Below are 25,397 nucleotides of genomic sequence, written 5' to 3'. Positions count from 1 at the left end.
CTTCCACTGTTTTGTGGTTTCATTTTATGTGCAGTTTCATTGTATTTGTTTTTATTAAGAATATAGTATCTAAGGAAACAGACTCACCACTGAACATCACCTTGGTTTTGCAACCAAGAGGCTTTATTATACTTGCTTCCAGATAGGTGTTTTTTTCCCCTTAAAGATCATAGAATCATAGAGTAGTTTGGGTTGGAAGGGACCTTTAAAGATCCTCTTTCTAGTCCAAACCCCCTGCAATGAGTGGGGGGATATCTGCAACTGAATTTTCCAATTTGATGTTGAATGGTTCCAGAGATAGGGCATCTACTGTTTCTGTGGGCAATCTGTGCCAGTGTTTCACCATGTTCATCATTAAAAATTTCCTTTTATCTAATCTGATATTAAGATATAAATGTTTCTGTTATTTTTACAGCTGTTGCAGAAATTGCTTTAATGACAGAATAACAGGTTGCTTGTATTCAGAATAACAGAAAACTTGTATTCACTCATTTTCCTAGTATATTTTAAATTGTAGAAGGTTTTGTCAAGAATTTTGGGCATCTTTGTTTAACTGAGTTGCTGGAAGTGTAGTATTTTGTTTCTGCAGTGTAAAACTGGTGCACACCTTCACTTTGGATTGTTTATTGTGCAATCTGTTATTTCTAAGTGGCAGCCATTGTCCTTGGTCCTGTAGTGTAGTGTCTGAGTTTCTTACTGCTTTTTATTACACAGTCAGTTGCTTATTGCTGATTCTCTTTAAATAAGATTAAAGTCTTGCATTTGTTTTTTTTTTTTTTAAGGTAATAGGGGTAACTTAGTGGTAGATAGTGGTAATCCTCTGTTTGGAAAAATACAGGAAATTATCTGAGTATCTTGTTCGAGAGTGTGTGTGTATGCTCATAAAATTTATCAGTATAGATTTGTTTTAGGAAGATCTTGGAATAACTGTGTCAAATAAGACCCAATTTACTTTTGTGTTTTAAAGTCAACAGGTTGTTTCAGTTGTGCAGTTAATAGCAGATCATTAGTTTTCAAGAAATGTGCCAGCTATAATGTTGGGAGAATAAAACATATATGAAAATCACTGTTGACTTTTTTGTTTTAGGCATTTGAATATTTTATATTTGCTGACATAGTGACAGCTTTAAATTCTCTTTATTTTGCATGGGTTAGTATATATATGTATATATATATACACACACATATTATGGCAAGTATTAAGAATGCTTTTATTTCTCATTTGTCTTTCTGACTTTTTTTAACTCTCTGATGCAATAGTACAATTGTTTTGAAGCAAAACCCCTTACCAACTGCATAGTGGGTGCTGTAGGTGGAATAGTGACATTTTCAGTAGTTTGCTTAGTGAGCTGTATTTAAATTTACCAAAAATAAAACTTGTCTGTTGTAAATCACTTGATATTGACAGGATTGTTGTTGAAAGAAATTGGCAAAACTAATAATAGGTGGGTTAATTCCTTAATCTCTTGATAAGCTATCACTTTAGCAAAAGCTGTTTTATTACTATCTCAGGACATCCTGTTGCATAGCTTTATCATCAGTTCTATTACTTTATCTAATAAATGATGGAAGGATGAAGTTGAAATCTTGGTGAGTTCCCAGCACTTTTTTCTGTGAATTAACATAAGTGATTTCTCAGTATAGGAAAGCAGAACATAAGCATGTATTTAAAACTGAACATATGTTGGAATGCTTTCCCTTTCCTAGGTCTTGGTTATTTGCTTATTACCACTTCTTTATCTTTCTTTTTTTTCCCCTCTGAATGTTGTTAATCTACTGTATTATCACAAGAACTGACATTTTCCTTTTCAAATGGGTGCTGTTCAAAACAAGGTGCAGAGAAGTAAAAAAAAAAAAAAAGGCTAGCTGAGACCCCCACAAGCCAAGAACTCCTAACATGCTTGCTTTAGTATTCTCTCTTGTCCATATGGTAGGATGGAAAATGTGTTTAATGGCTGGTAATTAAGGAAGTCAAATGAAAAAAAAAATAAATTTAAAGGTACTTGTTACTTACTTAGTGTTTGCTAAACAAAGCAGCAGAGCTGTCATTCATCATTTTAAAATTAATTGCAAGTTGATGCAGTAATAATTTTGTTTCTACACAAAGCTTAAAGTCACTAGCATAATTAAAACAGGGCTGAATTTGGACTACAGATTTATATTAGTACCTGATTAAAATTAGTTTTAATTAAATCGTAACAATTCAGTATATGTTGAGTCTATTATCTACTTTTTTCTATCTAAAAAAAATGCTATCATATAATTTCTACCATAAATTTTAGTCTAATCAGGAATAACCTTTGGATTCTTCAAGAAAATTTGTGTTTCTGCTGTGCTGCTGATGCTCAATAAATTTGGAGAAGAAAACTTTGGGAAAGATGCCAGTTCTACAGAGAAATTATTTTTCTTATGTAGCAAGGAAAGCGGGAAACAAAACATGTCACAAGGCAATTGGAGAAGTTATAAAAAAATAAAGCTCAACACAAAGTAACCCTGGAACACTGACCGTGTACTACCATGTTTGGCTTGTAGTTGTCAAACTGATGTAAACTGTGTTCATGTTGTTTGAGAACAGATGTGTTTATAATGAGCATAGAACCAACAAATTGACATAAAAATTAGAATCAGGAAAAGAAAATAGTTTTACCCAATTTTTGCTCTTCCTGCTTAGCATTTTTGCCACGTCTTGACTGTACCGTGTGGAATATTCCAGTTGCAAGGATGTAATCAACAGCTTTTTGCAGTACTAATGTGAAAACAAATATGTGGAAATCTTAGTCCCTTTTTTTCTTTCAGGACCACTACACCAGGAGAGACTAAACTCCTGGCTTCTGAAGTGTATGATATCCTTCAGTCTTCCAACATGTCAGACATGGACAACGTGAATGAGATGAATTATCGTCGGCGGAAAGCACAGTTTTTCCTTGGCAGCACAAATAAGCGTGCCAAGACAGTGGTTTTGCATATAGATGGCCTTGATGATTCGGTAAGGAAACCTTCAGAGTTTGTGTAAATAAGGTATGCTGTACTGAGAGTTATTTTAACTCCAGAAATCCAGTGAGGCTCCCTGTGTCACATCTTTAATTGTCAGCAATTTCTGTGAATTGTATTTTGAAGCATGAGATATGTATAAAATATTGCATAAATTCAGCTTACTCAGAACACCTAAAGAAGAAGCTTTAAGGCAGTTTTCTTGATGGTTTTTCAAGAAAGAATAGAATGGACAAGGTGCCTTCAGGATTTTTCACTTAAGGATCTCTTGTAGTTGTATAAGTGTGTTGATCTAAAAAAAGTTTCCTTTTAGTTAAGAGAGATTTCAGACACTGGGAGTTTTTTTATTATTTGTAATTTAGCAATGCTGTATTTTCTTTGAGCTGGTTTTGCTGCATCTTTTCATTGTCTGTGAGATCTTTTCTACTGTAGTGACCAGAATGGCATTTGAATTAATGAGGTCTCACTGAGTCTTTATGTAATGTCAGAATAACTTCTACAGATTTATCTACCATACCCCTGTAGATAACACCCCAGGGCCATGTTTGCCTTTTTACGGCTGCCAAACAGCATGTAGGCTGTTTAAGCACGTTATCCACAAGTGCCCTCCGGACTCTGTATCTTTCAGTTTTGTACCCATTTTAAATGATCAAACCTGATCCTTTGCTTTGTTGCTTTACATTCTGCCAAGTAAGCATGTCCACGGGCCTAGTTTACCAACAGCATTCCCACTGTTCTGTTTTCACAAGACCGTCGTTAATTCCTTTAGAAATAACATGCTGCTCTAGCTCACTTTATAAAAATATTTTTTACAGTTTTGGCCTTCCAGCACTTGCTCTAGCTAGAAAGGCAGTGCTTTGTCAACACCATTGGCTTTGCTACTCTGTGAAATTTTTTTAATTCAGTCCCATAGGTTGTTGTTTTTAAGCTTGTAGTTGATTTGTTTGTTTACAGGTATCTCCAAGCAAGAAATTTCATCCACTTCTACTTCGTGAGTTTAGATGTTTTGCTTGTAGTCCAATTCTATCTTAAAAGCATGTCTTTTTCTTCAACAAATGGAACTTAGCAATATTTGTGGAGTTTTCTCTCTGCAATGCTGAGGTAAAGGTATTGTGAAAAAGTATAGGGTATTTAGATATTCATCTTTAGAGAGCAAAACTGCAGGTACATCACACCAGCATGTTTTCCTAGCTTGTTAAAGGAAGGTCTGTCTGTGCACAGGCTGAGATAGCTGGTGTATGTAGCTCTGTATTTCATCAGATGATTAAAGAAATGTTAAGAGATGCTCACCAGAAGTTAAACATCCCTGTAATGCTGTTTTAAGTGTTATGATAAGTTGGGACTGGGAGGGTGTTAAAGCTTGTGAGCAACAAAAGCCATTTAGTTTCATTCAATAGTTTATTCCTGACTTAAGTAGCAGAGAACGTTAGGCTGCATGTATGAGTTTGAGAGGCATAGTGAGTAAACACAGAGCTTTAGACACGGTGTTCTCAGTCATTTACATTTGTAAATGGAAACTGCTGTCAGGAATGGTTGCAGGTCCTACAAATGCTTGTGGATTTCAAAACCTCAAACAGTAGATAATTGATTGTTTCAGGAAGAGAGGGGAAAGGTCATTTGTTCTTTAATGTGGTGTTTTAAGATCTAATAATCAAATTTGGTGATAAAGGTAAAAAACAAGGCAGTAGCTCAGGAGTTTGTGGCATGCCCCTCAGTCAGTTTTCTAGTCTGTACATCATAGTAGTATTTGTGAGAGGCATGGTAATCAGGGTTTGATGTGTAAGGAAATAAGCTAAATTTTGCCTGTGTCCATGCTTCAGGAGTACCATGCAGAAGTATGTTTAGTTGTGTATTGCTGGGTTTGTGGCTACCTGCCCGTGAAATGCCTTTTGCAAAGTATGTCTGTGCAGCAAAGCTGGTGGCTGCCAAGCTGCCAGCTTTTTACAGAGTTTGTGTGGACCTTAATAAGTTTTTTCTTTTAAGAAATTATTCACCAGTTTTCTGATCATGGAAAGCCTCATTTTGAATTAAACTGAGGTGCCTGTGACTCACCTGGGATCTTAAGAGTAAAAAGCTGAATTCTGTCACAGAATTGCTACACACCCATGTATGAATTTATTTTTTTAGGCTAAGAAGCTATGAAAGTTTTGCTTCCTGTGTCCAGATGTAGGTTTCAACTTTCACTTGTGTAAGGCAGCCTATCATCTTTGCATCAAATATTTCCTTTCTATAGTAAAGGTAGCCTATCTGACAAAGGTACGTTTTGGAAAACTCAAAAATGTTAGCTATTTCAATACGTAAACTTACACAAATGCATCGTTTTAATATATATGCTAGACTGCTAAAAAACCCCCCAAACTGCTTCAGTTCATTCTTCCAGAGATTAAAAGAACTTAATTTGCTTGTTGTACATGTGAATACTGACTAGTGATTATTTGGTAACTAATGCAAATATACTTTCAAATAACTAATTATTTAAAACCTTACAGAAAAAAAAAAGTGAATAATTATTTTAAACCTGTTTTAAAGGCTGTCACTTTATTTCTGATACAGTCCATCTTTTTTTATCCCCTTCTGTGCTAGAAGTCTCTCCAAGTATACTTTAATTCTTTTTGTTGCAACCATGTTGTGCAAATATTAAAAGGAAAAAAATGGAACATTCTAAGGTAATGTAGCAGATGCAACTAGCACGGGTCAATGTAATGTTACAGCACAGTAGGTGATGTCACTTGCTTTAAACATAACACTCTGTGGGTTATCAACCAAGTATTTTCCCTTTAAAATAAGAATTAAGCATGTGCTGTGCCATGATGTCTGTGAGCTGCCACAGATGAAGCAGCTGAAAGGTACAACAGCTGCTTTGATGCATTCAGTCAGTATGGAGCCAAGGTGTCTGATAAATAGCAACTTAAACACTAACTACTCATCAATGAGCACTTCAGTCAATCAGACCTTAACCAGAGGGGACTGTTTAGCTGATCACACAGAGAAAAACATTGTTTGCTTTTCAGCACTTTTCTCTAATTATTTACAGTTGATTCCATCCTTCTTTGACTTCTAAAGTGTAAGCAAATTTTCTTTTGCAGCAAGAGAGTCTAATATTTGTGCACTAAAATGTAAGTCTTAGTTTTTCTGTTACTCAAGCACACTTTTGTAACCATGTGCTTTGAGACATACAGGAACACAATTAATTGTGAGCATTGTCACAAGGGTATGTTTTTTAGTTGTGGGACTTTGTTTGTTTTTCAGTCTCGAAGGAATCTTTGTGAAGAAGCCTTGTTGAAAATTAAAGGTGTTATTAGTTTTACCTTTCAAATGGCTGTTCAAAGGTGTGTGGTCCGAATTCGCTCAGATTTAAAAGCAGAGGTAAGTGCTTTGTAACCCTCCAGACCCTCATGTTATTGCATTCTGTTGCACTGAGCTCTTGCTTTTTTCTGTGTGTTTGTAGGCGCTGGCAACAGCGATAGCATCAACCAAAGTTATGAAGGCACAGCAAGTTGTGAAAAGTGAAAGTGGTGAGGAGGTAGGATTTCTTTCTTTCTAAATACCGATTGTTACAGCTCAGCTGTATCTTCAATATCAGCTCCTCCGTGCCCATAACATCTGGTAGTAGGCAAAAGTTTTTAAGCATGAGTGTTACACATCCAGTACAAGAGACTCAAGGATCTCCTGTGTCAGGATACAAATCCATAGAACAGTTACAAAGAAATTATTGTTCAGAAGAAGGATGAAAGTACTGTAACTGATTATCTCTATAAAAATATGAAAAGGGTCTCAATGACAGTGGTGGGCTTTCTTGGTTGGTGTTGCTGATGTGCTTTTTTTTCACAACTACTACACTAAAAGGTAGTTGTATTTACTTGATACTTTCTCTTCCCTTTTAAGCCAAAGCTTTTCTTGTCTTTCTTCTAAGCATAGTACGTTCCATTTATGTTCTTGCTCTATAGGGCAATGGGGAGGAGTTTCACAATGTACATGCCTGTCACCCTGAACATGTATATTATGTATATTATAACTTTGAATCATTCTTTTAAGTTGCAACATTGGACATAATTTTAATCTGTTGTGTTTTACCAGATGCTAGTTCCGTTCCAAGATACTCCAGTGGAAGTAGAGCAGAACACAGATCTACCTGAGTATTTGCCAGAAGATGAGAGCCCTACTAAGGAGCAGGACAAAGCAGTGTCTCGTGTTGGCTCACACCCAGAAGGTGCAGCAAGTTGGCTCAGCACAGCAGCAAACTTTCTATCAAGATCTTTCTACTGGTGACTTGTGTTTGGTGTTGAAAGACTGTGTGAATGAACCAACAAGGGGGCCAGTTTTCCATTGGTGTGGTGAACTGCCAAGTGCAATTTGCAATAAATCATCGCGAAAATTTTAGATTAAGCAAACGTATGCTGCATTTTACATTTTATTGGACGTTAAGCCTGATAGGGCAGGGGTCAAAGGACAGAGGCCTCCAATCAAATTGTTCCTTCATTAGTTTTTCATGTAGATTTTATTGCTTCACTTTTTAAAAATGGGTCCACTCTTATATACCAAATGTTTATGCTATACCTATAGAGCTTTAAGTTAAGTTTGACTTCACATGAAACACATGGTAGAGAGAATCCATTCAACTCGTCTCAGGGCCTCTGTGAAAGAAAATTCTTAATAGCTCCAGTTCTACATTGAATGAAACTCCCTTTTCATTTCTACATCCCTTTGGACTAACATTGTTTTGTTCAATTTTCTAGATTTTGACTCCAGAGAAAAATACAGTCTGCCTCTTTTTTTGGCCTTTGTTTTTGCCAGCTGTGTTCACAGCATGAGCACGAGGATCCCCCCCCTTTTGCTGTTAAAACTAGAATCACTACAGACTTGAAATGTGTAACCATTTTATGTATATTGATTTTTTTCCCAGCCTGCCCTTAACTATTGGAGTGCTTAAGATAAGAAAAAAGGGACTGAAAAAACACAAATATGTATACATACATTGTACAGTAAATAAACTAGAACATATTTGTAATGATGGGTGTGACTGACTTATATATATACATATATATAACTAATAAATACCACTGACTGCTGTTTAGGCTAGCTGGGAAGACTAGCAGAAAAAGCTGTGGTCTAATGTAGTGATGACCCCTTGCAGCTCTGCCTGCAGAGAATAGAGGAATGTAGACTATATTTGATTAAGAAATGGTGTTTACTGTTAGGAAATATTTAATGGTAACTAAAACTTTAAACTTGAAGTATAAAGCAGGACAGAATGCCTCTTTTGCCACAGTGCCACACTCGTAAATTTTGACTTTTTTTTGTTTGTTCCCCCCTAACAATCTCGATATGCAATTACTGTTTCCTCCTAATGTCTTTCATGAGACTCCCATGAAAATACATCAGCTCGGCTTAAAAACATATGCAAACAATTGGCTTTGCCCTGTAACTTACAGACAGTATAAGTCTAAAGATGTCCTAGTAATTCCTGTGAGCAGAAGTGATAATAAAAGCAAAACTTCTGTAGGTAGAGAATAACATATATCTGAGCTGTTAGTAAACACTGTGCCTGAGAGGATTCAATACACAGTGCTTGAGAGCTGCAGTGCCCCTGCTTTGTTGCACCAGAGAAATACAGCTGAGAACTTTGAAACATGTTATAAATGTTGTTATATAGTGCTTTTTTGTGGTAATGTATTTGCTATAATATGAATCATATTTACCACTTGGAGACTCAGAAAAGAAATTTAATGTATCAAAGTTATTCTGCTGTGCCTATGCACAAGGAATAAATAAAAAAACCCACAGGCCGTCGTAGTCCTACAGAAATGCTGAGGATATGATAATGTAAAATAATAATAATAATGATAATAATGCAGGTCAGAGTTCACCCACCCAGGTTAATTGTCATTCTGGGGAAAAAAAGAAACCCAAAATCTTGTTGGCAGACTAGATGTCTCATGTTTTTTAATATATCTAGTTTATTTTTGATTCAGGTTTACACGCACAGATTGAAAATACAGGCTTTTCAGGGCATGTATTGCTTTAAATATGTAATGCTCTTCATATTGCTGTCTAGAATGTTACAGTACCAAATGTGTTTGAAAAGTCCTCTGTTCTATAGCCATGAATGCAGAGTTTTGTTTTTCTGCATTAACATCTGTTTGCATTTGCATTACTGCACATCTATTTACTAAAAGACTACACCCTTTGGATATTAATGGTTCAATACCAGTAGGTATTACAGTTCGTTTGTGCATTCGGTCTGTAGATGTGCTTTTATGACAGTATTGCAGCTCTTGTAGAACAGTTTAAGGCATCTGTAAAAGTTTTTGAAATACATTGTAAAATAATAAAGGATAATATAACTAAACAAAGCATGACTGGTGCCTTTTTAAATGTCTAAAGAAAATCTGGTGCCTTCTTAAATGTTCTGCCATTCTTTTAAGCTGCTTGTGGTTTTAAAGTGTTTTCATCTGTAATTTCACAGCGAGGAATGCAGATGTCCAGTTGTAGTGACTCCTTTGCTGTATGTCACAGCAGGTCTTTTGTATGTGTGAAGAACATGCTTACATTTCAAAGTTTTCTGTAAAAAGTGGGTAAGCAGATGATTCTTGACAATATTATTTCAAATTGATCTTAGGGGGCTTTTTTTGGACATTAGCTTTTTTAATAACTGATGCTATGTAGGTCATATTTCATTAGGGAAATTAAGAAAAATCAACACTTCTGGAGAAATTGCTTTGATAAAACTGGGGGGAGGGGGGAAAGTCATAACACAGACTCATTAAATTATGTTTCTACTTTTTCAGAGGTCAGATGAAGAATAAGAAAACCCTTTTGCTCTGACCTAAGGATATGACAAAAAAAAAAATTACTGCAAAATTAGAGGCTTCTAAAAACAAGCTGAACTGGGGGATGGGGCATTGGTATTGCATTGCCAAGTTGCAAAGTACTCAGTTGCCAAGGAAGTTGCTGCTTGCATCATGGTGGAAGTTCCTGAATTGTCCTAGGGTTATTTCTGTACAGCATAATGGAATAATCACTACCATGTTTCCTCATAATAAGAGTAAATGCTGATGGGATAGGTTGAGGCAAAATTGAGGCTCATAGCTGTGCCTCTGTGTGCAGCTGTCAAAGCACTGTAAGCATTCTGCAGTACAGTGAAATAAATTATACTCTGGCTTTCCCACTCCAAATCACCTATGGCTTATTCTGTACAAAAATAGCTGATGTGGCTGAGTTTAGCCACAGGCCGTGTAAGCTGGTGAGGCGGGTACTGTGTGGGGCTAATTTGGAAGAAAACATTGACTACCTAGGCAGATGCAAAGTGGCAGGTGTGAAGTACTCCTGTAACTGCCTGCTATGTAAAATAAAACGTGGGTGCGCCTTTTTGCCTCTGACAACGTTCTAGCTGTCAACTAGCAGAGTTTAAAAACACACCTAATAAAAATTAGCAGCACCACTCCTTCCCATATCCCTTTGGCAGAAGGCTGGATCTTACAGTCTTTCCTGGTTTTTTGTCCGTACCTAATTATTCAGAGTTCCTAAAACGTTAGCAGCCTCTGTCTGGTAAAATTAAGGGTTGAAAACAGATAGAGATGAGAATAATGTCTCAACCCATCTCTGATGCTGATTGTAATTCTTCAGGAAAAGTTGAAAGCACATGATTTGGCAAAAGGGAGTGAGTGGAGGGGTCACTGGAGACTTCTTCAGTGAGGTACAGCATCTAATTAGCCCCAGGGGTGACTGCCTGTTGAGGCTCTGCTCTAAAGCTTAGTATAAAGCTATTAGAAAAAGAAATTGTTCTATTTGTAGTTTACAGAGGGCAGGCAATGGTCTTTGTTTAGCCTGCATTGCAGATTTTAGATAGGGTTGAAAAAAGCTGATTTAAATTTGCAGTACTTTGCATGTATATAGAGAGCACATAGAGAGCCAGTCTACCTCTGTGAGCTGACACATGTGCCACATCAGAATTGCATTATTTTAAAGTTTCTTCAAGTTGCTGTTCATTTATGTGCATGCTGCACTATGCAAGTGATGGCAAGAGTTAGAGCTTCCTCTGTGGAATAAATTAAGATCCCTTAAAGCAGTTAAAGTCTCAAGATACAAACACATCTCAGAGGAGATGCACACTGTTAACAGATTTTTGTGCCAGTTGTCATGGTAGAAGTTGTTTATTATGTTAGGATCCGAAGGCTGCTATGTGGATCGAGTTCCCAGCAGCTCTCTCTCTTTGTGGCTACCAAGATACAGAACTTGGTAGCTAAATAATTTCTGCAGTGTTTAATACTTGCCCAGTGGCTACAGTTCAGATTGATCAGCCACTGCTGCTTGTGCTACTCTATTGTTTCTAAGGAGCTGAATAAAATCACAAGTGAAACCAAACTTCTTATGTCAAAAGCACTTCTGTGCCAGCAGTGCATGGCACTGTGTCTGACTGGCATACCAAAGGTCTTTTAAGTAGCTGTTAGAGAAATCTGAATGCCACAAACCCACCATATGACAGGAGTGTTGTTTTCATTTCCTATCAGAGCACTGAGTTAAGTTTAAATACAGAAAATAAGGGGGTACTGTTTGAGGTAATACTTTGCTGTTTCAAATCTCTTTTCTCTGAGATCCTTCAGGCTCATGGCATGCTAACCGGTGCAGAGAATTGCTGTGTCAGCTTCTCTGTGGGAGCTGCCCCTCTGGATGTTTGCTGGTGAGGGGAGGGTGAGATCCCTTGTGAGCCCATGGTGAGCTAGCAGGGAGCAGCTGGCACACTGTTCACACCTAAGATCCCACAGACACGTGAACATACGTAACACAAGGTCTTTTAAAAAGGGTTTTTCTACTGACCTCATTTTTACAGACGGCACAACAGAATCTGTTTACCCAAATTGCTCAGGAATCCTGGGAAGTGCAAAATTTTGTGAGCTGTCTCGGATTCTTAGTTCATGCTTCACTTCATAAATAAACTGAAATGTTTTCCATTTTAAGAGAGACCTTTGCACTGTCAACTTCTCCGGGCTGGAGTAGGAAAGTCAAACCTGTCACAAGCAACTTTCCTTATTGAGTTATACATTTCCTACATCAGGATGTTGAAAGGCGTGGTCAAAAGCCAATTTTCATCTCAAAATAGTTCTTACTGATTTGTTGAAGTTCTAGGTAGCAAAGAACTTTTGGTAACAAATACCTTTTTAAATTGTTTAAAAAAATGAGCTATCTTTCCATATGTTGTATTTCAAAAGCTTTGCACAACATGATCTATTTCAGCAGAGTTAAACACCACCCTGACCATGGTATCTGTGCTCTTTACAGCAATTAATGTTATTAATTGGTTTTAATCTTTAACATTTCTCTAAGGAGAAATGTTAGACTCCCCATATACACAGTATTATATATCTTATATAAATGTGGTGTTTCGTTTTAATTATTTGTCAAGAGCATTTTTTGGTTAAACTCCCTTCCTGCCCCTGTGTATAGCACAGGTAGAAAATGACAGCACACCAAAGTGTCCCTTTTGTGGTGTGACCTTTTGCCTGTGCTTCCTTCACTGGGCAAGTATCCGTGGTGTATTGTTTTGTATTTAACTTTAAAGGGTAGATAGATGATCCAGCACAGGCAGTCCTGGTTTTGGGAAGGCTGGGAGGGAGTGGAAGGAAGCTGGAAGGCAATTCACGGGCAAAGAGACTTTGCATCTGCAAATGGCTGCTCCTCCTAGCCAGAGGAACAGTGCTAATTTAGCTTTACATGAGTTGTCTCAAGGTGAGGATTTAATATGCATTACTGCAAGATTAATTTTTTTCTGAATAAAATCTTAAACTGCCATAATGGATTTTTGATTGTAAATCCTGTATTATTCGTATGGAAGTCCCACACTCAATATTGACAATGCCATTCAGGTTCATAATCTTGGTATAAAACTAGCAGCTTATACGTTGTCCTTGGATTTCATGGCTTTACCTCCTTTGCTACAACAAATATGTGCTGTAATGTTTTAGCAAATAACCATTAGTGTTTATACACTGTAATTCAGTGGGATGTAGTAAATGGCATATTTTAAGGAGTCTATTTCTTTGCATATAAAATACCTGTAAAGCTTACTGAAGGTGAAGAGTGGCTACTACTTAGCTCTCAATTGTTGGCTACATTACTGAAACAATGAAGATATATCACCCACTATAATAGGGAAATAGCAGCCATTTAACATAGCTGAGCATTAACTCTGTCATTTAGGCTGCTGAAGCAATCTTATTGTTATAGTCAATGTAGCTGCTTTTGTTTCTCCATATGTGTAGATGTTCTGGTGTATAAAATCCATTGGTGTTTGTAACAGTAAATTACGTGTGCTCGAAGGATACTCCTGCTCTTTAAATGAAGTTATATCTGAACCTTACAACAGGCTAAACAAATATAATATAAATAATGACTGGTTTTTGAAACCTTTTTCACTGTTATAGCTTCAACAATAAAAATTCTCTGCTGTTCTGCAAAATTTTGTTCTAAGAAAATAAAGTAAATAGATTTTTGGATATAAGCCTTCACTGTGAAAGCAGCTTCTTGATACATAATTTCACAGTGATTATTATCAAATAGGTGTGTGTTACACTTTTCAAAGCTAGGAACCTGTAAATAAAAGCTGGCAGTGGCTAGTTCTTCACCTGGAATGTCTCAGAGGTCATGCCCTCTCTAATATTATGTTTGTAATTCATATTTGTGGTACTGGCTAAAGAAGTGAAGAATGTCATATTATGCTGTTTTCTTTTTTCTTCAGCCTTCCACACACATCATCCCCAGTATAATGAACCTGATGTAGGTAAAGCTAAATAGTCAGTTGCAATTCAATTAATCAAGGGCCTATGATTTTATTATGAAACGGAAATGGTCATTATTAGGGTAAAGCACCAAAAATAACTTCAGAAATTTAAAAAATGCTTTGTTGAGGCACTGTTCATAATATATATAGGGAAGCATGATGCAGAGCTGTCTGCAGAATGGATGGATACTGGTTAACTACAGTGAGAGCTACACCTGACTATTATTTGTGAAGACCCTGAATGTGTAAGAGTTTCCAGCATCATTTAAATTAATTGAGTAGGAGGAAGAGAAGAAAAAAACCTAATGCCACAAAATGAAGAAAAAGCTTGAACATAGCCCAGCCCTTCCTGGTCCTTCTCTGTCCCTCATCCCAACACCACTAGACTGCAGCAGGGTCTGTAAACAGAGATGTGGGGAGGAGCAGACCCTCTGTTCATGTGAGACTGGCAATGAGTGGAAGAAGTTGTCATTCCCATTAGATCTGAGATACTTCAACATTCCAGTAGTGGTTGCTCATAAAGACACAAATTCTGAAACTGAGCTTCTATCTTTAGAAACCCCTTTTTGACCAGACAAAATATTAGCGCTCTAGGACCAGTGTTTCCTTTGCAATGTCAATGCCATGCTATTTTGGCTAAACAACAGTATGGTTGTCTGTATTTCTGGCTTGTGGGACAGTCTGCCACCATCAGGGAAGAGAGAAAGGGTGGTCTTTAAATAAATTCTCCTTTTGGGGAACTGTAAGGATACTTAAGTTTAGCCTTCATCTATGTGCTGTGTGCCCGCCTCTAAAGAGATGTGTACTTAAATGCCATTCCTTCCTTCAGGATAGGAACATCCAAACCCAAAATTCCTCACTGAATCCTGAACCCTGAGCCAGCTCTCAGCTGCTGAGTGATGGGTTTAGGATCATCCAAATGAATGATAAGAGGTACCCAGCAAACTTCCAATATCTGGTCCCAGTGACTACAGCCCATCTCAAGTACCCACCTACTCCTAGGCTGAAACGGCAGCTGGCATCAGCTACTCAACCAATCCAATTTACTTTCAATCACACCATTACTACAACCTCCCTCCTCCATCTGTGTAAACATATGTCTTTGTTAAACACCACCATTTGTACAGGATAAAAATTGTCAATGCTGACAAAAATGCCCCCACATAATGCTGTTGTGATTGCAATGTTGTCCTTAAGCTGATTTTAAAGAAGTCTGTGAGCTGATCAACATCTTCCACTGCTATTAATTGGAAACTTTCTTTGATAGGAATAAATAATGTAAAAATGTTTTTATTTCATCCATGGGTGATGTGTTCTCACTTTCCTAAGACAAAGCTCTTATAAGCCACTTATTAATTATCAGTAGCAGTTTGCAGTGCCACCGTAATACCCCAAAGCAATGGCTGTTCCACGGATAGCTTTTCTAATAATAGTGTCTTGGCAAGAACATATTTCCTTCATACTTTTCTGAGGCTGGCCCTTAAATCTGGCAGGCAAAAGTTAAAAATCTGAAGAAAGTTACTGGTGATTGCTCCTTGTACCAGCTTTTATGACATAACCAGAACTGGCCTCCATAAAGGAGTTTTTCCTTTTTTCCATAGCAGAGGGCAGTACAACTGGGACTGTCCTACAAGGTGACTGAATTCCAGCATAACCAAGGGCCTCCACTCTCTAAACCCAAGAATTATGAAACAATGTAAAGTGGATGAGAGTATCTGTTTATACAAAGAAAGTTTCTGTGTGAGACATGAGAAGGCAAAACTAAGAACCAAATTTGTCTCCTGCCAAGGGGAGAGCTGTTTAAGAAACTGGACACCCACAAAAATTGTGCAGTGCATTTTGCTGGGCCATCCTGCAAAATGCTGGCTTGACCAGCATGAAACAGGGAAATTGGTTTGGGTTCTGTGACCTGAGCTTCTTGCTCCTCAGGACCTTGACTCCAGACACTTAAAATTAACAGTTCCCTTCATAGAAAAAAGTAAATCCAAGGATTTTGGGAGTTCCAGTCTTGGTGCAGTGTCTATCAGCACAGAGTGTGAGATCCTTAGACAAGTAAGTATTTTTCTTTTGTACAAACTATTCTTTTAGTGCACACTTTGTTCCTTGTTTTTGCTGTTATTACAATACTGTTGTTGTCATCATCTTTGTAGTCTTTCATCCTTTCAGTCCTTATAATACTAAATATGGAAATTTAGTTCCCACAAGAACCTGGATTTAAATTTCTCTAGGATTCAAACCAAACAATTTTGTTTCTTTGTTTTATCATGATGTTTGGGTATGCTAGAATGCAGTTCCCTGCTTTTCCCCATCATTTCTGCAGCTGTGAGGATTAGGGATGCTTATTTTAAATGAAAATTGAAATTTTGTGGAATTCCTTTTCTTACAAATTGGGGCTTTGCATCAGAAAAACAAAACAAAACAGAAAGTTAAAAGTTTTTCACCCTTACTTTGCTAATTCCTCGCTGGCCTCAGCTTCATCCTGCTGTTTCATGCAACCTATTCCTGTTTCCCTGGCTTGTGATTTTGAAGCATTCAGAGTCTTTTGGATTGTTTGTGTTTTGCTTTGTTTTCTTTTGCCTGTTTTGATTGCCATAGCTTTGCATCTCACTTTTCAACCAGGCAAAGCAGGATAACAGGGCTGAGAGTTTCTGCTCCTTTGGGATTTGGTAAAGTGAAGTATTTGAAACAAGTCAGAGAGGCTTGACTGAGCAGCAAGCACTGGGCCAAGATACGAGGGGGCTGTTAGTAAATCTCACCCCACACATATTATGAAATCACAGAAATTGTCTCTGGTATGTGAAGATTATGAAGAGAAGCTGTAACACCTCCCCTCCTGGATGATTCTTGTATAAATGAAAATGTGGGAAATCAGGAAACTCCTTTATTCTCTGTTTGAAAGTATTAGTCTCTGCTGCTGCCAGGAGCCTGGGTGGCTGCTTGTGCAACCCACTAGTGCAGGCAGGAAGGACTCCTGGACTTCTACTACCACCAGTTCAGGTATTCTTGGTAACTGGTGGTCTGGCCTTATTCCCCAAGCTGCTGCTTAGTGGTTGATGACTGTGTAAATGTTATGAAAATTCTGAAGAGGCACTTTTTAAAGGGAAGTTCTGATGCAAAGGGAAAACCCTCCCCACCTCCTCCTCTTCCAGCCTGTGGACCTGCAGCACTGGCTTGGCTGATGCTCCATCTCCATCTAATTGACCACGCTAAACTTCCTGCGTGAAGGGGCAATGGGAAGGAGGGACTGACTGACACCCCACATAAACAGATGTTTGCAGCAACACCTAAAGTTAACTGAGCCTTTAGAGTCCAAAGTCCTAAAAGGTCTGCATGGCCATGCTGGTTTCCTGCTGCATGGGAAGAGACTTTAGGAAGAAACTCCACTTGTATTGTGTCTCAGGTGTTTGCCCATCTTTCGGCTGCTGCTGCCTGTGCCCATTCCCATTACTCATGGACCCATGTCAAGCACAGGGGTTGTATCCTGGGCCTCAGCAATGCCACTGGGGGCTGCTCCCCGTGGCTGGCAGCTGATGCTGCCAGTTCTGAGATGTTCTGCCATCCTGTTGAAACCACTTCTGCACATTAAGCAAGATGGCAAGCTAGTAAGTCACAGAATCACAGGCTGGAAAAGACCTCTGAGATCACTGAGTCCAACCTGTCACCAAACACCACCTTGTCACCTAGACCATGGCCAAGTGCCACATCCAGTCTTTCCTTAAACACCTCCAGGGACGGTGACTCCAGCACTTCCCCGGGCAGCCCATTCCAATATCTAATCACTTTTTCTCTGAAGAATTTCTTCCTATGTCTAACCAGAAGCTCCCCTAGTGAGCTTAAGACTGTGACCTCTCATGCTTTCTGCCTGCCTGCGACAAGACGCTGAGCCCCTCCCCTGGCTACAGCTTTCTTTCAGGGTGTTGGAGAAAGCAATAAGGTCATCATTGAGCCTCCTTTTTTTCCAGGCTAAATACTCCCATCTTCCTCAGCCTCTCCTCCCTGGACTTGTGCTCCAGACCCTTCACCAGCTCCGTTTCTCCTCTCCGCCCCGCTCTCGCCTCCGTGTCCCTCCCTCCCGAGCTGCGGGTCCCGGCGGTCGCGCACCTGTTGCGGTTCTGCCGGGGCTGTGCCGGGCGGTTCTGCCGGGGCGGTGCCGGGCGGTGCCGGGGCGGTACCGGGGCTGTGCTGGGGCTGTGCCGGTGTGTCCCGGGCGGTGCCGGGGCTGTGCTGGGGCTGTGCCGGGGCGGTACCGGGCGGTGCCGGGGCGGTGCCGGGGCTGTGCCGGGCTGTGCCGGGCGGTGCCGGGCGGTTCTGCCGGGGCTGTGCCGGGCGGTGCCGGGGCGGTACCGGGGCTGTGCTGGGGCTGTGCCGGGGTGTCCCGGGGTGTCCCGGGCTGTGCCGGGGCGGTGCCGGGGCGGTGCCGGGTGGTGCCGGGGCGGTGCCGGGTGGTGCCGGGGCGGTACCGGGGCGGTACCGGGGCTGTGCCGGGGTGTCCCGGGCGGTGCCGCCGGTGCCGGGGCTATGCCGGGCGGTGCCAGGCGGTGCCGGGCGGTGCCGGGGCTGTGCCGGGCGGTTCTGCCGGGGCTGTGCCGGGCGGTTCTGCCGGGGCTGTGCCGGGCTGTGCCGGGGCTGTGCCGGGGCGGTGCCGGGGCTATGCCGGGGCGGTGCCGGGGCTGTGCCGGGGCGGTGCCGGGGCTATGCCGGGGCTGTGCCGGGCGGTGCCGGGCGGTGCCGGGGCTGTGCCGGGGCTGTGCCGGGGCTGTGCCGGGGCTGTGCCGGGCGGTTCTGCCGGGGCGGTGCCGGGCGGTGCCGGGCGGTGCCGGGCGGTTCTGCTGGGGCGGTGCCGGGGCGGTTCTGCCGGGGCGGTGCCGGGCGGTTCTGCCGGGGCGGTGCCGGGTGGTGCCGGGGCGGTACCGGGCGGTGCCGGGGTGGTACCGGGGCTGTGCCGGGGTGTCCCGGGCGGTGCCGGGCGGTGCCGGGGCTATGCCGGGGCGGTGCCAGGCGGTGCCGGGCGGTGCCGGGCGGTGCCGGGGCTGTGCCGGGGCTGTGCCGGGCGGTTCTGCCGGGGCGGTACCGGGCGGTGCCGGGCGGTGCCGGGCGGTTCTGCCGGGGCGGTACCGGGCGGTGCCGGGCGGTGCCGGGCGGTTCTGCCGGGGCGGTACCGGGCGGTGCCGGGGCGGTACCGGGCGGTGCCGGGCGGTGCCGGGCGGTTCTGCCGCGGCGGGTGCGCAGCGGGGCGGCAGCACTAGATGGCAGCATGGACGTGCCGATGGCCGGGAGGCGGCAGGGAACGGGAACGGGGAACGAGAGAGGGAGGAAGGGAAGGAGACAGGGAGCAGGAGAGCGGGCAGCCCGCCCGGGGATGCTGGCACCGCAGCCCCCGGCTCCTTCCCGGCTGGGATGCGAGGCTGAAGATGTCTGACCATCTTTGACTCCTTTGGATTTTTTTTTTTTTGCTTGTTTGTTTGTTTTAATGCATTCTTTCACTTTTCTGCCGAACTTCGTGTGGTTTTCATAAATGGAGCATTAGTCTTTCTTTGTTCTCATATGGATCTCACACTTGCGTTTCTTCAATTTTTTATTTTTTTGGGGTTTGTTTTGTTTTTTTTTTTTTTTTAAAACAAACCCTGGAAATGAGTTTTGTCTCTAAATAAAGACCTGTTTATTTTTTACAAATAATTTATTCATAACTGCATATAAAGCGCTACAGACGATCTTAATGACCCATGAAATGGCAATGGATAGTGGGTTTTGTATGTCTGTGTGTAAATATCTGCAGATTTATGCTCTGTGTGCCACCTGCTTGAGTGACAGGAGTCCTGAGCTGATCTACCTGGCAGCAGTGCAAGTACAGGATAACTTAATCCTAGTTTTATCCCAAATGTAACACAAATCAGGATTCAGCCCTAGTTCTTTGCAAATAAATGCCCCCTTCTAGGTCCATGCTTTGGTTCCAGAGCAATGGACATTCCTTTTGGTTCAGCCTCCAGACCCGTGCTTGAGCCAGGCTCCAGGAATTGCCAAGGAGTTTGTAGGTTTGTAGGTTTAGTTTGCATGAGCAGTGGTTGGCTCTCAGACCTGCCCAGCACATGGCAGAGGCTGCTGTAACTGGGTTTCACCCAATGCCTCATCACTGGCTGACTTTAAAATACAGGAATGTGAGCAGTGCCTCTCTTCTTCAGCTGCTCTGGTGTTTCTCATGGTGATACCTGTTGGAAGAATGTCCATCTAAATGAGGAATTAGTGAGAAGTGCAAAAAAAGTGTTTCCTGGAAGTGTAAGGTTTTGTCTGTGTGTGTTTATTTTTGTTTTGAGTGTGTTGTGCCTCATTCAGCTCTGGGAGCACGGATGGCACCCTGGCTTCTCCTTTCCTAAGGAGAGCTGATTCCCCTGCAAGGATGGTGCTGGCACCACGAGAGTCTCCTGGCTGCTGTGCCTGTGGGGTTGGTCCATGGGTGTGTGGAAGGTCGAGTGAGGCAAAGGAGAGGTCTGCACCCTTTAGCTGTGCTGGGATATGTAAAGTTAGGCCCAGGTTAATGCAGCCAAAATTTGAGCTCCAAGTTTCTTCTTTAGAAAGTGATGCCCTTCCACTCTATTTTGTTTAGCTTCTGAAAAACAGAGGAATTAACTGTGAAATTAGAGGAAACTAGTGCCACTGTTATGGAGACAATCAGTACAGATGGGAAACAGAAAGGAATTTTAATTTAGAACCTAGAAGATCTTTTTCACAATGCCATGTAGGCACTTTTATTCCAAAGAACAGAAAGCAGACACAAGTATTTTTTTCTGTTGTAGGGCCTGTTTAAAATATATTACTGGAAGATCAGTTGACTTGGTGGGTATGTGTGGGAGAGAGAAATGTGTGTATTCATTCAAAAGGCTCTTGTTACCTGAATGTTTCTGAATAGACAACAGTCTGTTTATAGACTTCCTCCTGCCCCCCGACAGTGCATATTCATCACCATACCCTATGTTATATATAAGTACAATTTCATAAAATTGCTGCAGGTGCAGAGGCTTTGATATTCTAGCAGTGTAATAAACAGGGCACATGGTCATTTTCCTCATGGGACCCTTCCAAGAGAAGTCAGCTTGGTCTGTGGCCACAGCTGCTGGCCAAGAAGACCTGCCCACAGAAATTTCAGCAATAGCTTTGTGTTATGGTCCTATGTTACCTTGTGTCAGGCTCTGGTTGTAAGTGCAGCTGAAGATGTTGGTGTAAAGTTCATTGATGTTTGTGTCATGATTAAATTCCCTTCTCACGTCTCTAAGCTATTTCCTTGAAAAGAGTCTGATGTATTAGTAAAATGGACTGCTTAAAACTTGGAGTTCCATCAGTGAAATAAAAAATAATGCCATTTAAAAGTGGATGATGATACCAGTATTCCATAGAGAGAGAGAAGCAATAAATGAAAGTTGTGGGTGTTACTGACTGTGCTACCAAATATTTTCATACCAATTAAAATGTAGTGCCACTAGAGATGTTTTCTTCATAATATGAGACAGAAGTACAAATACTGACTCAGAGAATGACAGTGGGGAAATGAGCTTGTTCCACAACAGAAGTATAACAGGAGAGAGGCACATATAGCAGAGTGATTCAGGAAAAAAAAGGCACAGGATTGCTTGTTATGGAAATGACAGAATTTGAGGTTTCTGTTCTGGGGACAGAAAAGAGAACTTCTCCTGACAGTCAGTCAGAAATGAGAATTCACTCTAGGCCTTTAGAAATGTTCCAAATGGCAAGGCCCCGTGGCAAGCCTAGATGGTTGTGATCCCGTGACTTAGGCTGAGTGCAAAACTTGAGGTTTTTTTACCTTTTCATAACAAGTCAAACATAGTTGTTATATGAAAACCTCCCAGTTTACTCTGGGATATTTTGTCCATAATGAGGTTTGCGGTTTTGAAGCTCGAGACTTGGAAAGTCTCCTGTGACTTTTGTTCGCACAGTATGGACATAATCAAAAGGAAATTTGGGGAGTCTGAATTCAATTGGGATTCAATTGGACATGTTTCCAAGGTGCACTCATAGAGGAAAAAATATGCCCATGTCAGCCTCTGTGTTGTCCTCTTCGCAGCAAGCATTCAACAGTTCAGTGCACAAAGACTATTAGTTCTTTGTTTTTGCCTCTTGCTGTCTTGCTAGTAAGATGAAGAAGCAACAGTGAGAACTGAAAACAGGAACAAGCTTTTGAAAAGAGGCATTTTGTGAATCCAGAAGCAAAATGAGCATGCTTTCATTAATATTTAGCAAAACTGGATTCTTTCCCCAATTAAAATAATGCTATAAAATATCACAGATCCAACATCTGCTGGATCTTCATTAGTTTAATTGTTACAGTTAGATTTCATGGAATTTTAGTGTCAACACTTAAAACTGAAGTAAAGAGGGTGATTTTTCTACAAATACCTTTGTGCAATAGAAACTTGTGCCCATTTCCTGATAGTCTTTGTGATGCTGCTTTAGGATTAACTCTTATTGCTTCTTCTGTCTCCAGGTAGAAAAGCTCTTTGTTGTGGACAGTAATTTTTGTTTGGTGATCCCAGGGCTACGTTCCCTGCTGTACCTGTGTGACTTAGGGAGATCATCCAATGTTTCACCCTGTAGCTCTAAGCAGGACAAGTGAAGGCATCAGGTTTTCTCCCTTGGTGGTTAATAACAGTGTTCCAGGCTGGATGTAGCTGCAGAGGGAGTTGGATGCCCTGTGCCATCTCAGCTGAGGTACACACACCAAACAGGGGAAACATCAGCAGGAGGGCAAAGCCCCTTGCAGCAGTGATCCCATTAAGGCCACACATACCAAAATGAACACATTCTTGTACAGCTATGCAGAACCTCTATCAATTCCTCAGACTTGTGCCTGAGGGTTTATTAAAGGTTAATCTACAACTTTTTTGTTTCTTCCTCAAATCCCTGCTAATTGGATCAGACCACTCTTAATCTTCTTTCCAATCGGCCCTTGAGATGATTAGACACACTAGATACTTCTAGAGACTAATCTTTTTAAGAGACTGCAACACTAGCAACCTCCATAGGAAATATCCCTCCCTTTATTATTCTAAATGGCTATTCAGTGTCTAACAGGGACAGGCACATGATGATCTTGGCACTGAGGAACAGGAATTCCATGGATGTGACTGTGTACCCTTCATGTTGTGAGCAGAGGAAAAGGAGGATGATCACACAGCTCTTCAGTCAGATATGTGACAGTCTCTCCCTCCTTTTTTATCACTCATGTCTTCCTCACACCGAAAATTCCAGAAATAGTGTTTTTATGGTATTTTTGTGAGTTAAGGTAGAACAGATGGGCTGATATCTGGAGATCCAGACCAAATCAAGATGTCATGAGAAGTCAGGGGGAAAGGGAGATGAATAGCTACCAGTGGGTTGCTGAAGGAGACAAAGTTGGTGGATCAGGATGCCTTAAATAGTGTTAAAGATGATGTGAAGTATCTGTCAAATCCCAGCATTACTAAGTTCAAGAATGCTTGGTTAACTTAATGTACTGTCAGCTGCAACCTGGAGAAAGGAGCTCATTAGTTGCTGTGAATTCTCTCTAGACATGCCTAATTTCACTATCAGGATCAACTATTTTGTCATGGTTTCCTCTTACTTAGAAAAGCCTGTGAGGTCCAAGGGTGCTACTTATGGAGCATCAAAGTAAATACATGGAAAAGAATGCCAAATATTGCCAAAAATAAGGACAGGAAGTTCAACCTTCTGGAGCTGTGCAGTAGTGGTATACAAAAAATGTCAGGAAGGGCAAAAGGTGGTGTTTTAATGCATTTCTGTTCAGTGCACCACAATCCAGCTGCATATCTGCAACCATTAAAATACACAAACACCTTAAAATAATGTGGAATCAAAAGAATCTTAAACTGATTTTGCACCTGGGAGATGAGGAGATGCCTGAAATGGAGGATGGGATATAACCATACAATTATTACTCCTTTTTCTAACTTTGTGCCTGGATGAAAGAGATCCTCAGAATACCAGAGTCTCATTAACTGCTTGCTGATAAGCTGTCCTACTGCTTGCTTCTCATTCAGCTGGGAGACAATTCATTTCCCACTGCTTGGCTTGAAATGCTGAACAGTTGAGCTTATTAATTTTTATCAATATACTACCAGTGGCCTGAAGACCCTTTCTCTTCAGGCCGCTCTTCTCTTTTTAGAGCCTTGACAAATGCTGCTGCTCTGGTTTGCACAGCCACACACCACAGGGTCAGAGGTCTTGGGCTCACATAGGGACAGGATGTTAATAAACACGGAAAGCAACGCTAGGCTGTCAGTAGGTGGTGTGCCAGCATGGAGCTGAGTAAGTCATAACACAAGCAAAACCCTTTAAGTTTAGACTCTTCACTACCCTTTGCAAAAGCAGAAATAGAACCAATACCCCGGTTGACAGGCTAGACCATGTAAATCTGCTGTATGCACGTGCACATGGGGTTCCTAGCGTAGTAATCCAGACCTGATCTGCACAGTAAAGGCTTTCCTGCAGCACACACAGGAAAGCTCTCATAGCTGTGCCTCTAATAGGTAGAGTGTTGGACCACTTGGTTGAAGAGTCCTGTGTATGTGTCATAATCACATAAGTTAAATTCAGCTAGCTGCTTGTAGAGCTGTCAGCCTGAATGCTCTTGAAATTAAGCTTTCACGGTTTGCCATCTGGGTCCTGTATGAAGGCAGAAATGTTTCCCATCTCTAGTACCATGTATTAAGAGACAAAAATTGAAGTTTTCTATACACCTACCAAGCCCACATCTTGGTACCAATTATGGTTGAGAGTTTTCTTGGAAAAGGATACATATTACAAAAATGAATCTTTTTGATAGTGTATTGGATGCATTTAGTTTAGAAGTTTATGTTATGTGTGACTGGAATTGGACGCTTGCCTTCATAACTGCAGTCAAGCTTTGATCTCTTTACTCAGTCCTCATTCAGACAAGAATGTGGCTCACCTGTGTGGCTAAGTGGCTGGTACTGTCCTGCTCAGCCCTGGTGGGGCATGGCTGGAGTGCTCTGTCCAGTTCTGGCCTCCTCAGGACAAGGGAAACATGGAGACTCTGGAGCAGGTCCAGTGAAGGGCTACAAAGATGAATAAGGGTCTGGAGCACCTCTCTTGTGATGAAAGGCTGAGGGAGCTGGGCCTGTTCAGCCTTGGGAAGAGACAGCAAAGAGAGATCCTTGTCAGTGTATGCAAGTGTCTGAATGGGGAATGTCAAGAGGATGGATCCAGGTTCTTGGTGGTGCCAAAAAATAGGACAAGAGGCAATGGGCAGAAGCTGATGCACAGAAAGTTCCACTGGAATACTGGGAACCTCTATACTATGTGGGTGACCGTGCACTGGAACAGATTGCCCAGAAAAGTTGTGGAGTGTCCCTTGCTGCACATATTCAAGAACCATCTGGACATAACGCTATGCCATGTGGGATGATCCTGCTCAAGCAGGGAGGTTGGACCAGATGACCCACTGCTGTCCTTTTCAATCTGACCCTTTCTGTGGTTCTGTGATTCAGTATTTAACCCTCCAATCATTAAGATACATTTGTTGATGATATTTTATTCAGGACAGCTTGGCCCATAGTGGTGATTTTATATGGCCTTAAATATAATGTAAGGCGACCTTTAT

General features: G+C 41.4%; 1 protein-coding gene across 2 annotated transcripts in view; it reads left to right on the top strand.

Annotated features, from left to right (window-relative positions):
* Window positions 1–9,344, top strand: part of ARMC1 (armadillo repeat containing 1) — a 34,002-nt gene extending 24,658 nt beyond the window's left edge. For both annotated transcript variants that reach the window (XM_036406329.2, XM_036406328.2), the window contains exons 4-7: window positions 2,797–2,986; window positions 6,241–6,357; window positions 6,440–6,514; window positions 7,069–9,344. In XM_036406329.2, coding sequence (XP_036262222.1) covers window positions 2,797–2,986; window positions 6,241–6,357; window positions 6,440–6,514; window positions 7,069–7,260 — 574 coding nt within the window. In that variant the 3' untranslated portion in view covers window positions 7,261–9,344. The remainder of the gene's footprint in view (window positions 1–2,796; window positions 2,987–6,240; window positions 6,358–6,439; window positions 6,515–7,068) is intronic.
* The last annotated feature ends 16,053 nt before the right edge of the window (window positions 9,345–25,397 follow it).

Source organism: Molothrus ater, chromosome 1 (genome assembly GCF_012460135.2).
Source record: "Molothrus ater isolate BHLD 08-10-18 breed brown headed cowbird chromosome 1, BPBGC_Mater_1.1, whole genome shotgun sequence".
In the NCBI taxonomy this organism is placed as follows: Eukaryota; Metazoa; Chordata; class Aves; order Passeriformes; family Icteridae; genus Molothrus; species Molothrus ater.
Note: the sequence above shows the minus strand (reverse complement) of the source record. Positions and strands in the feature narration are given on the sequence as shown.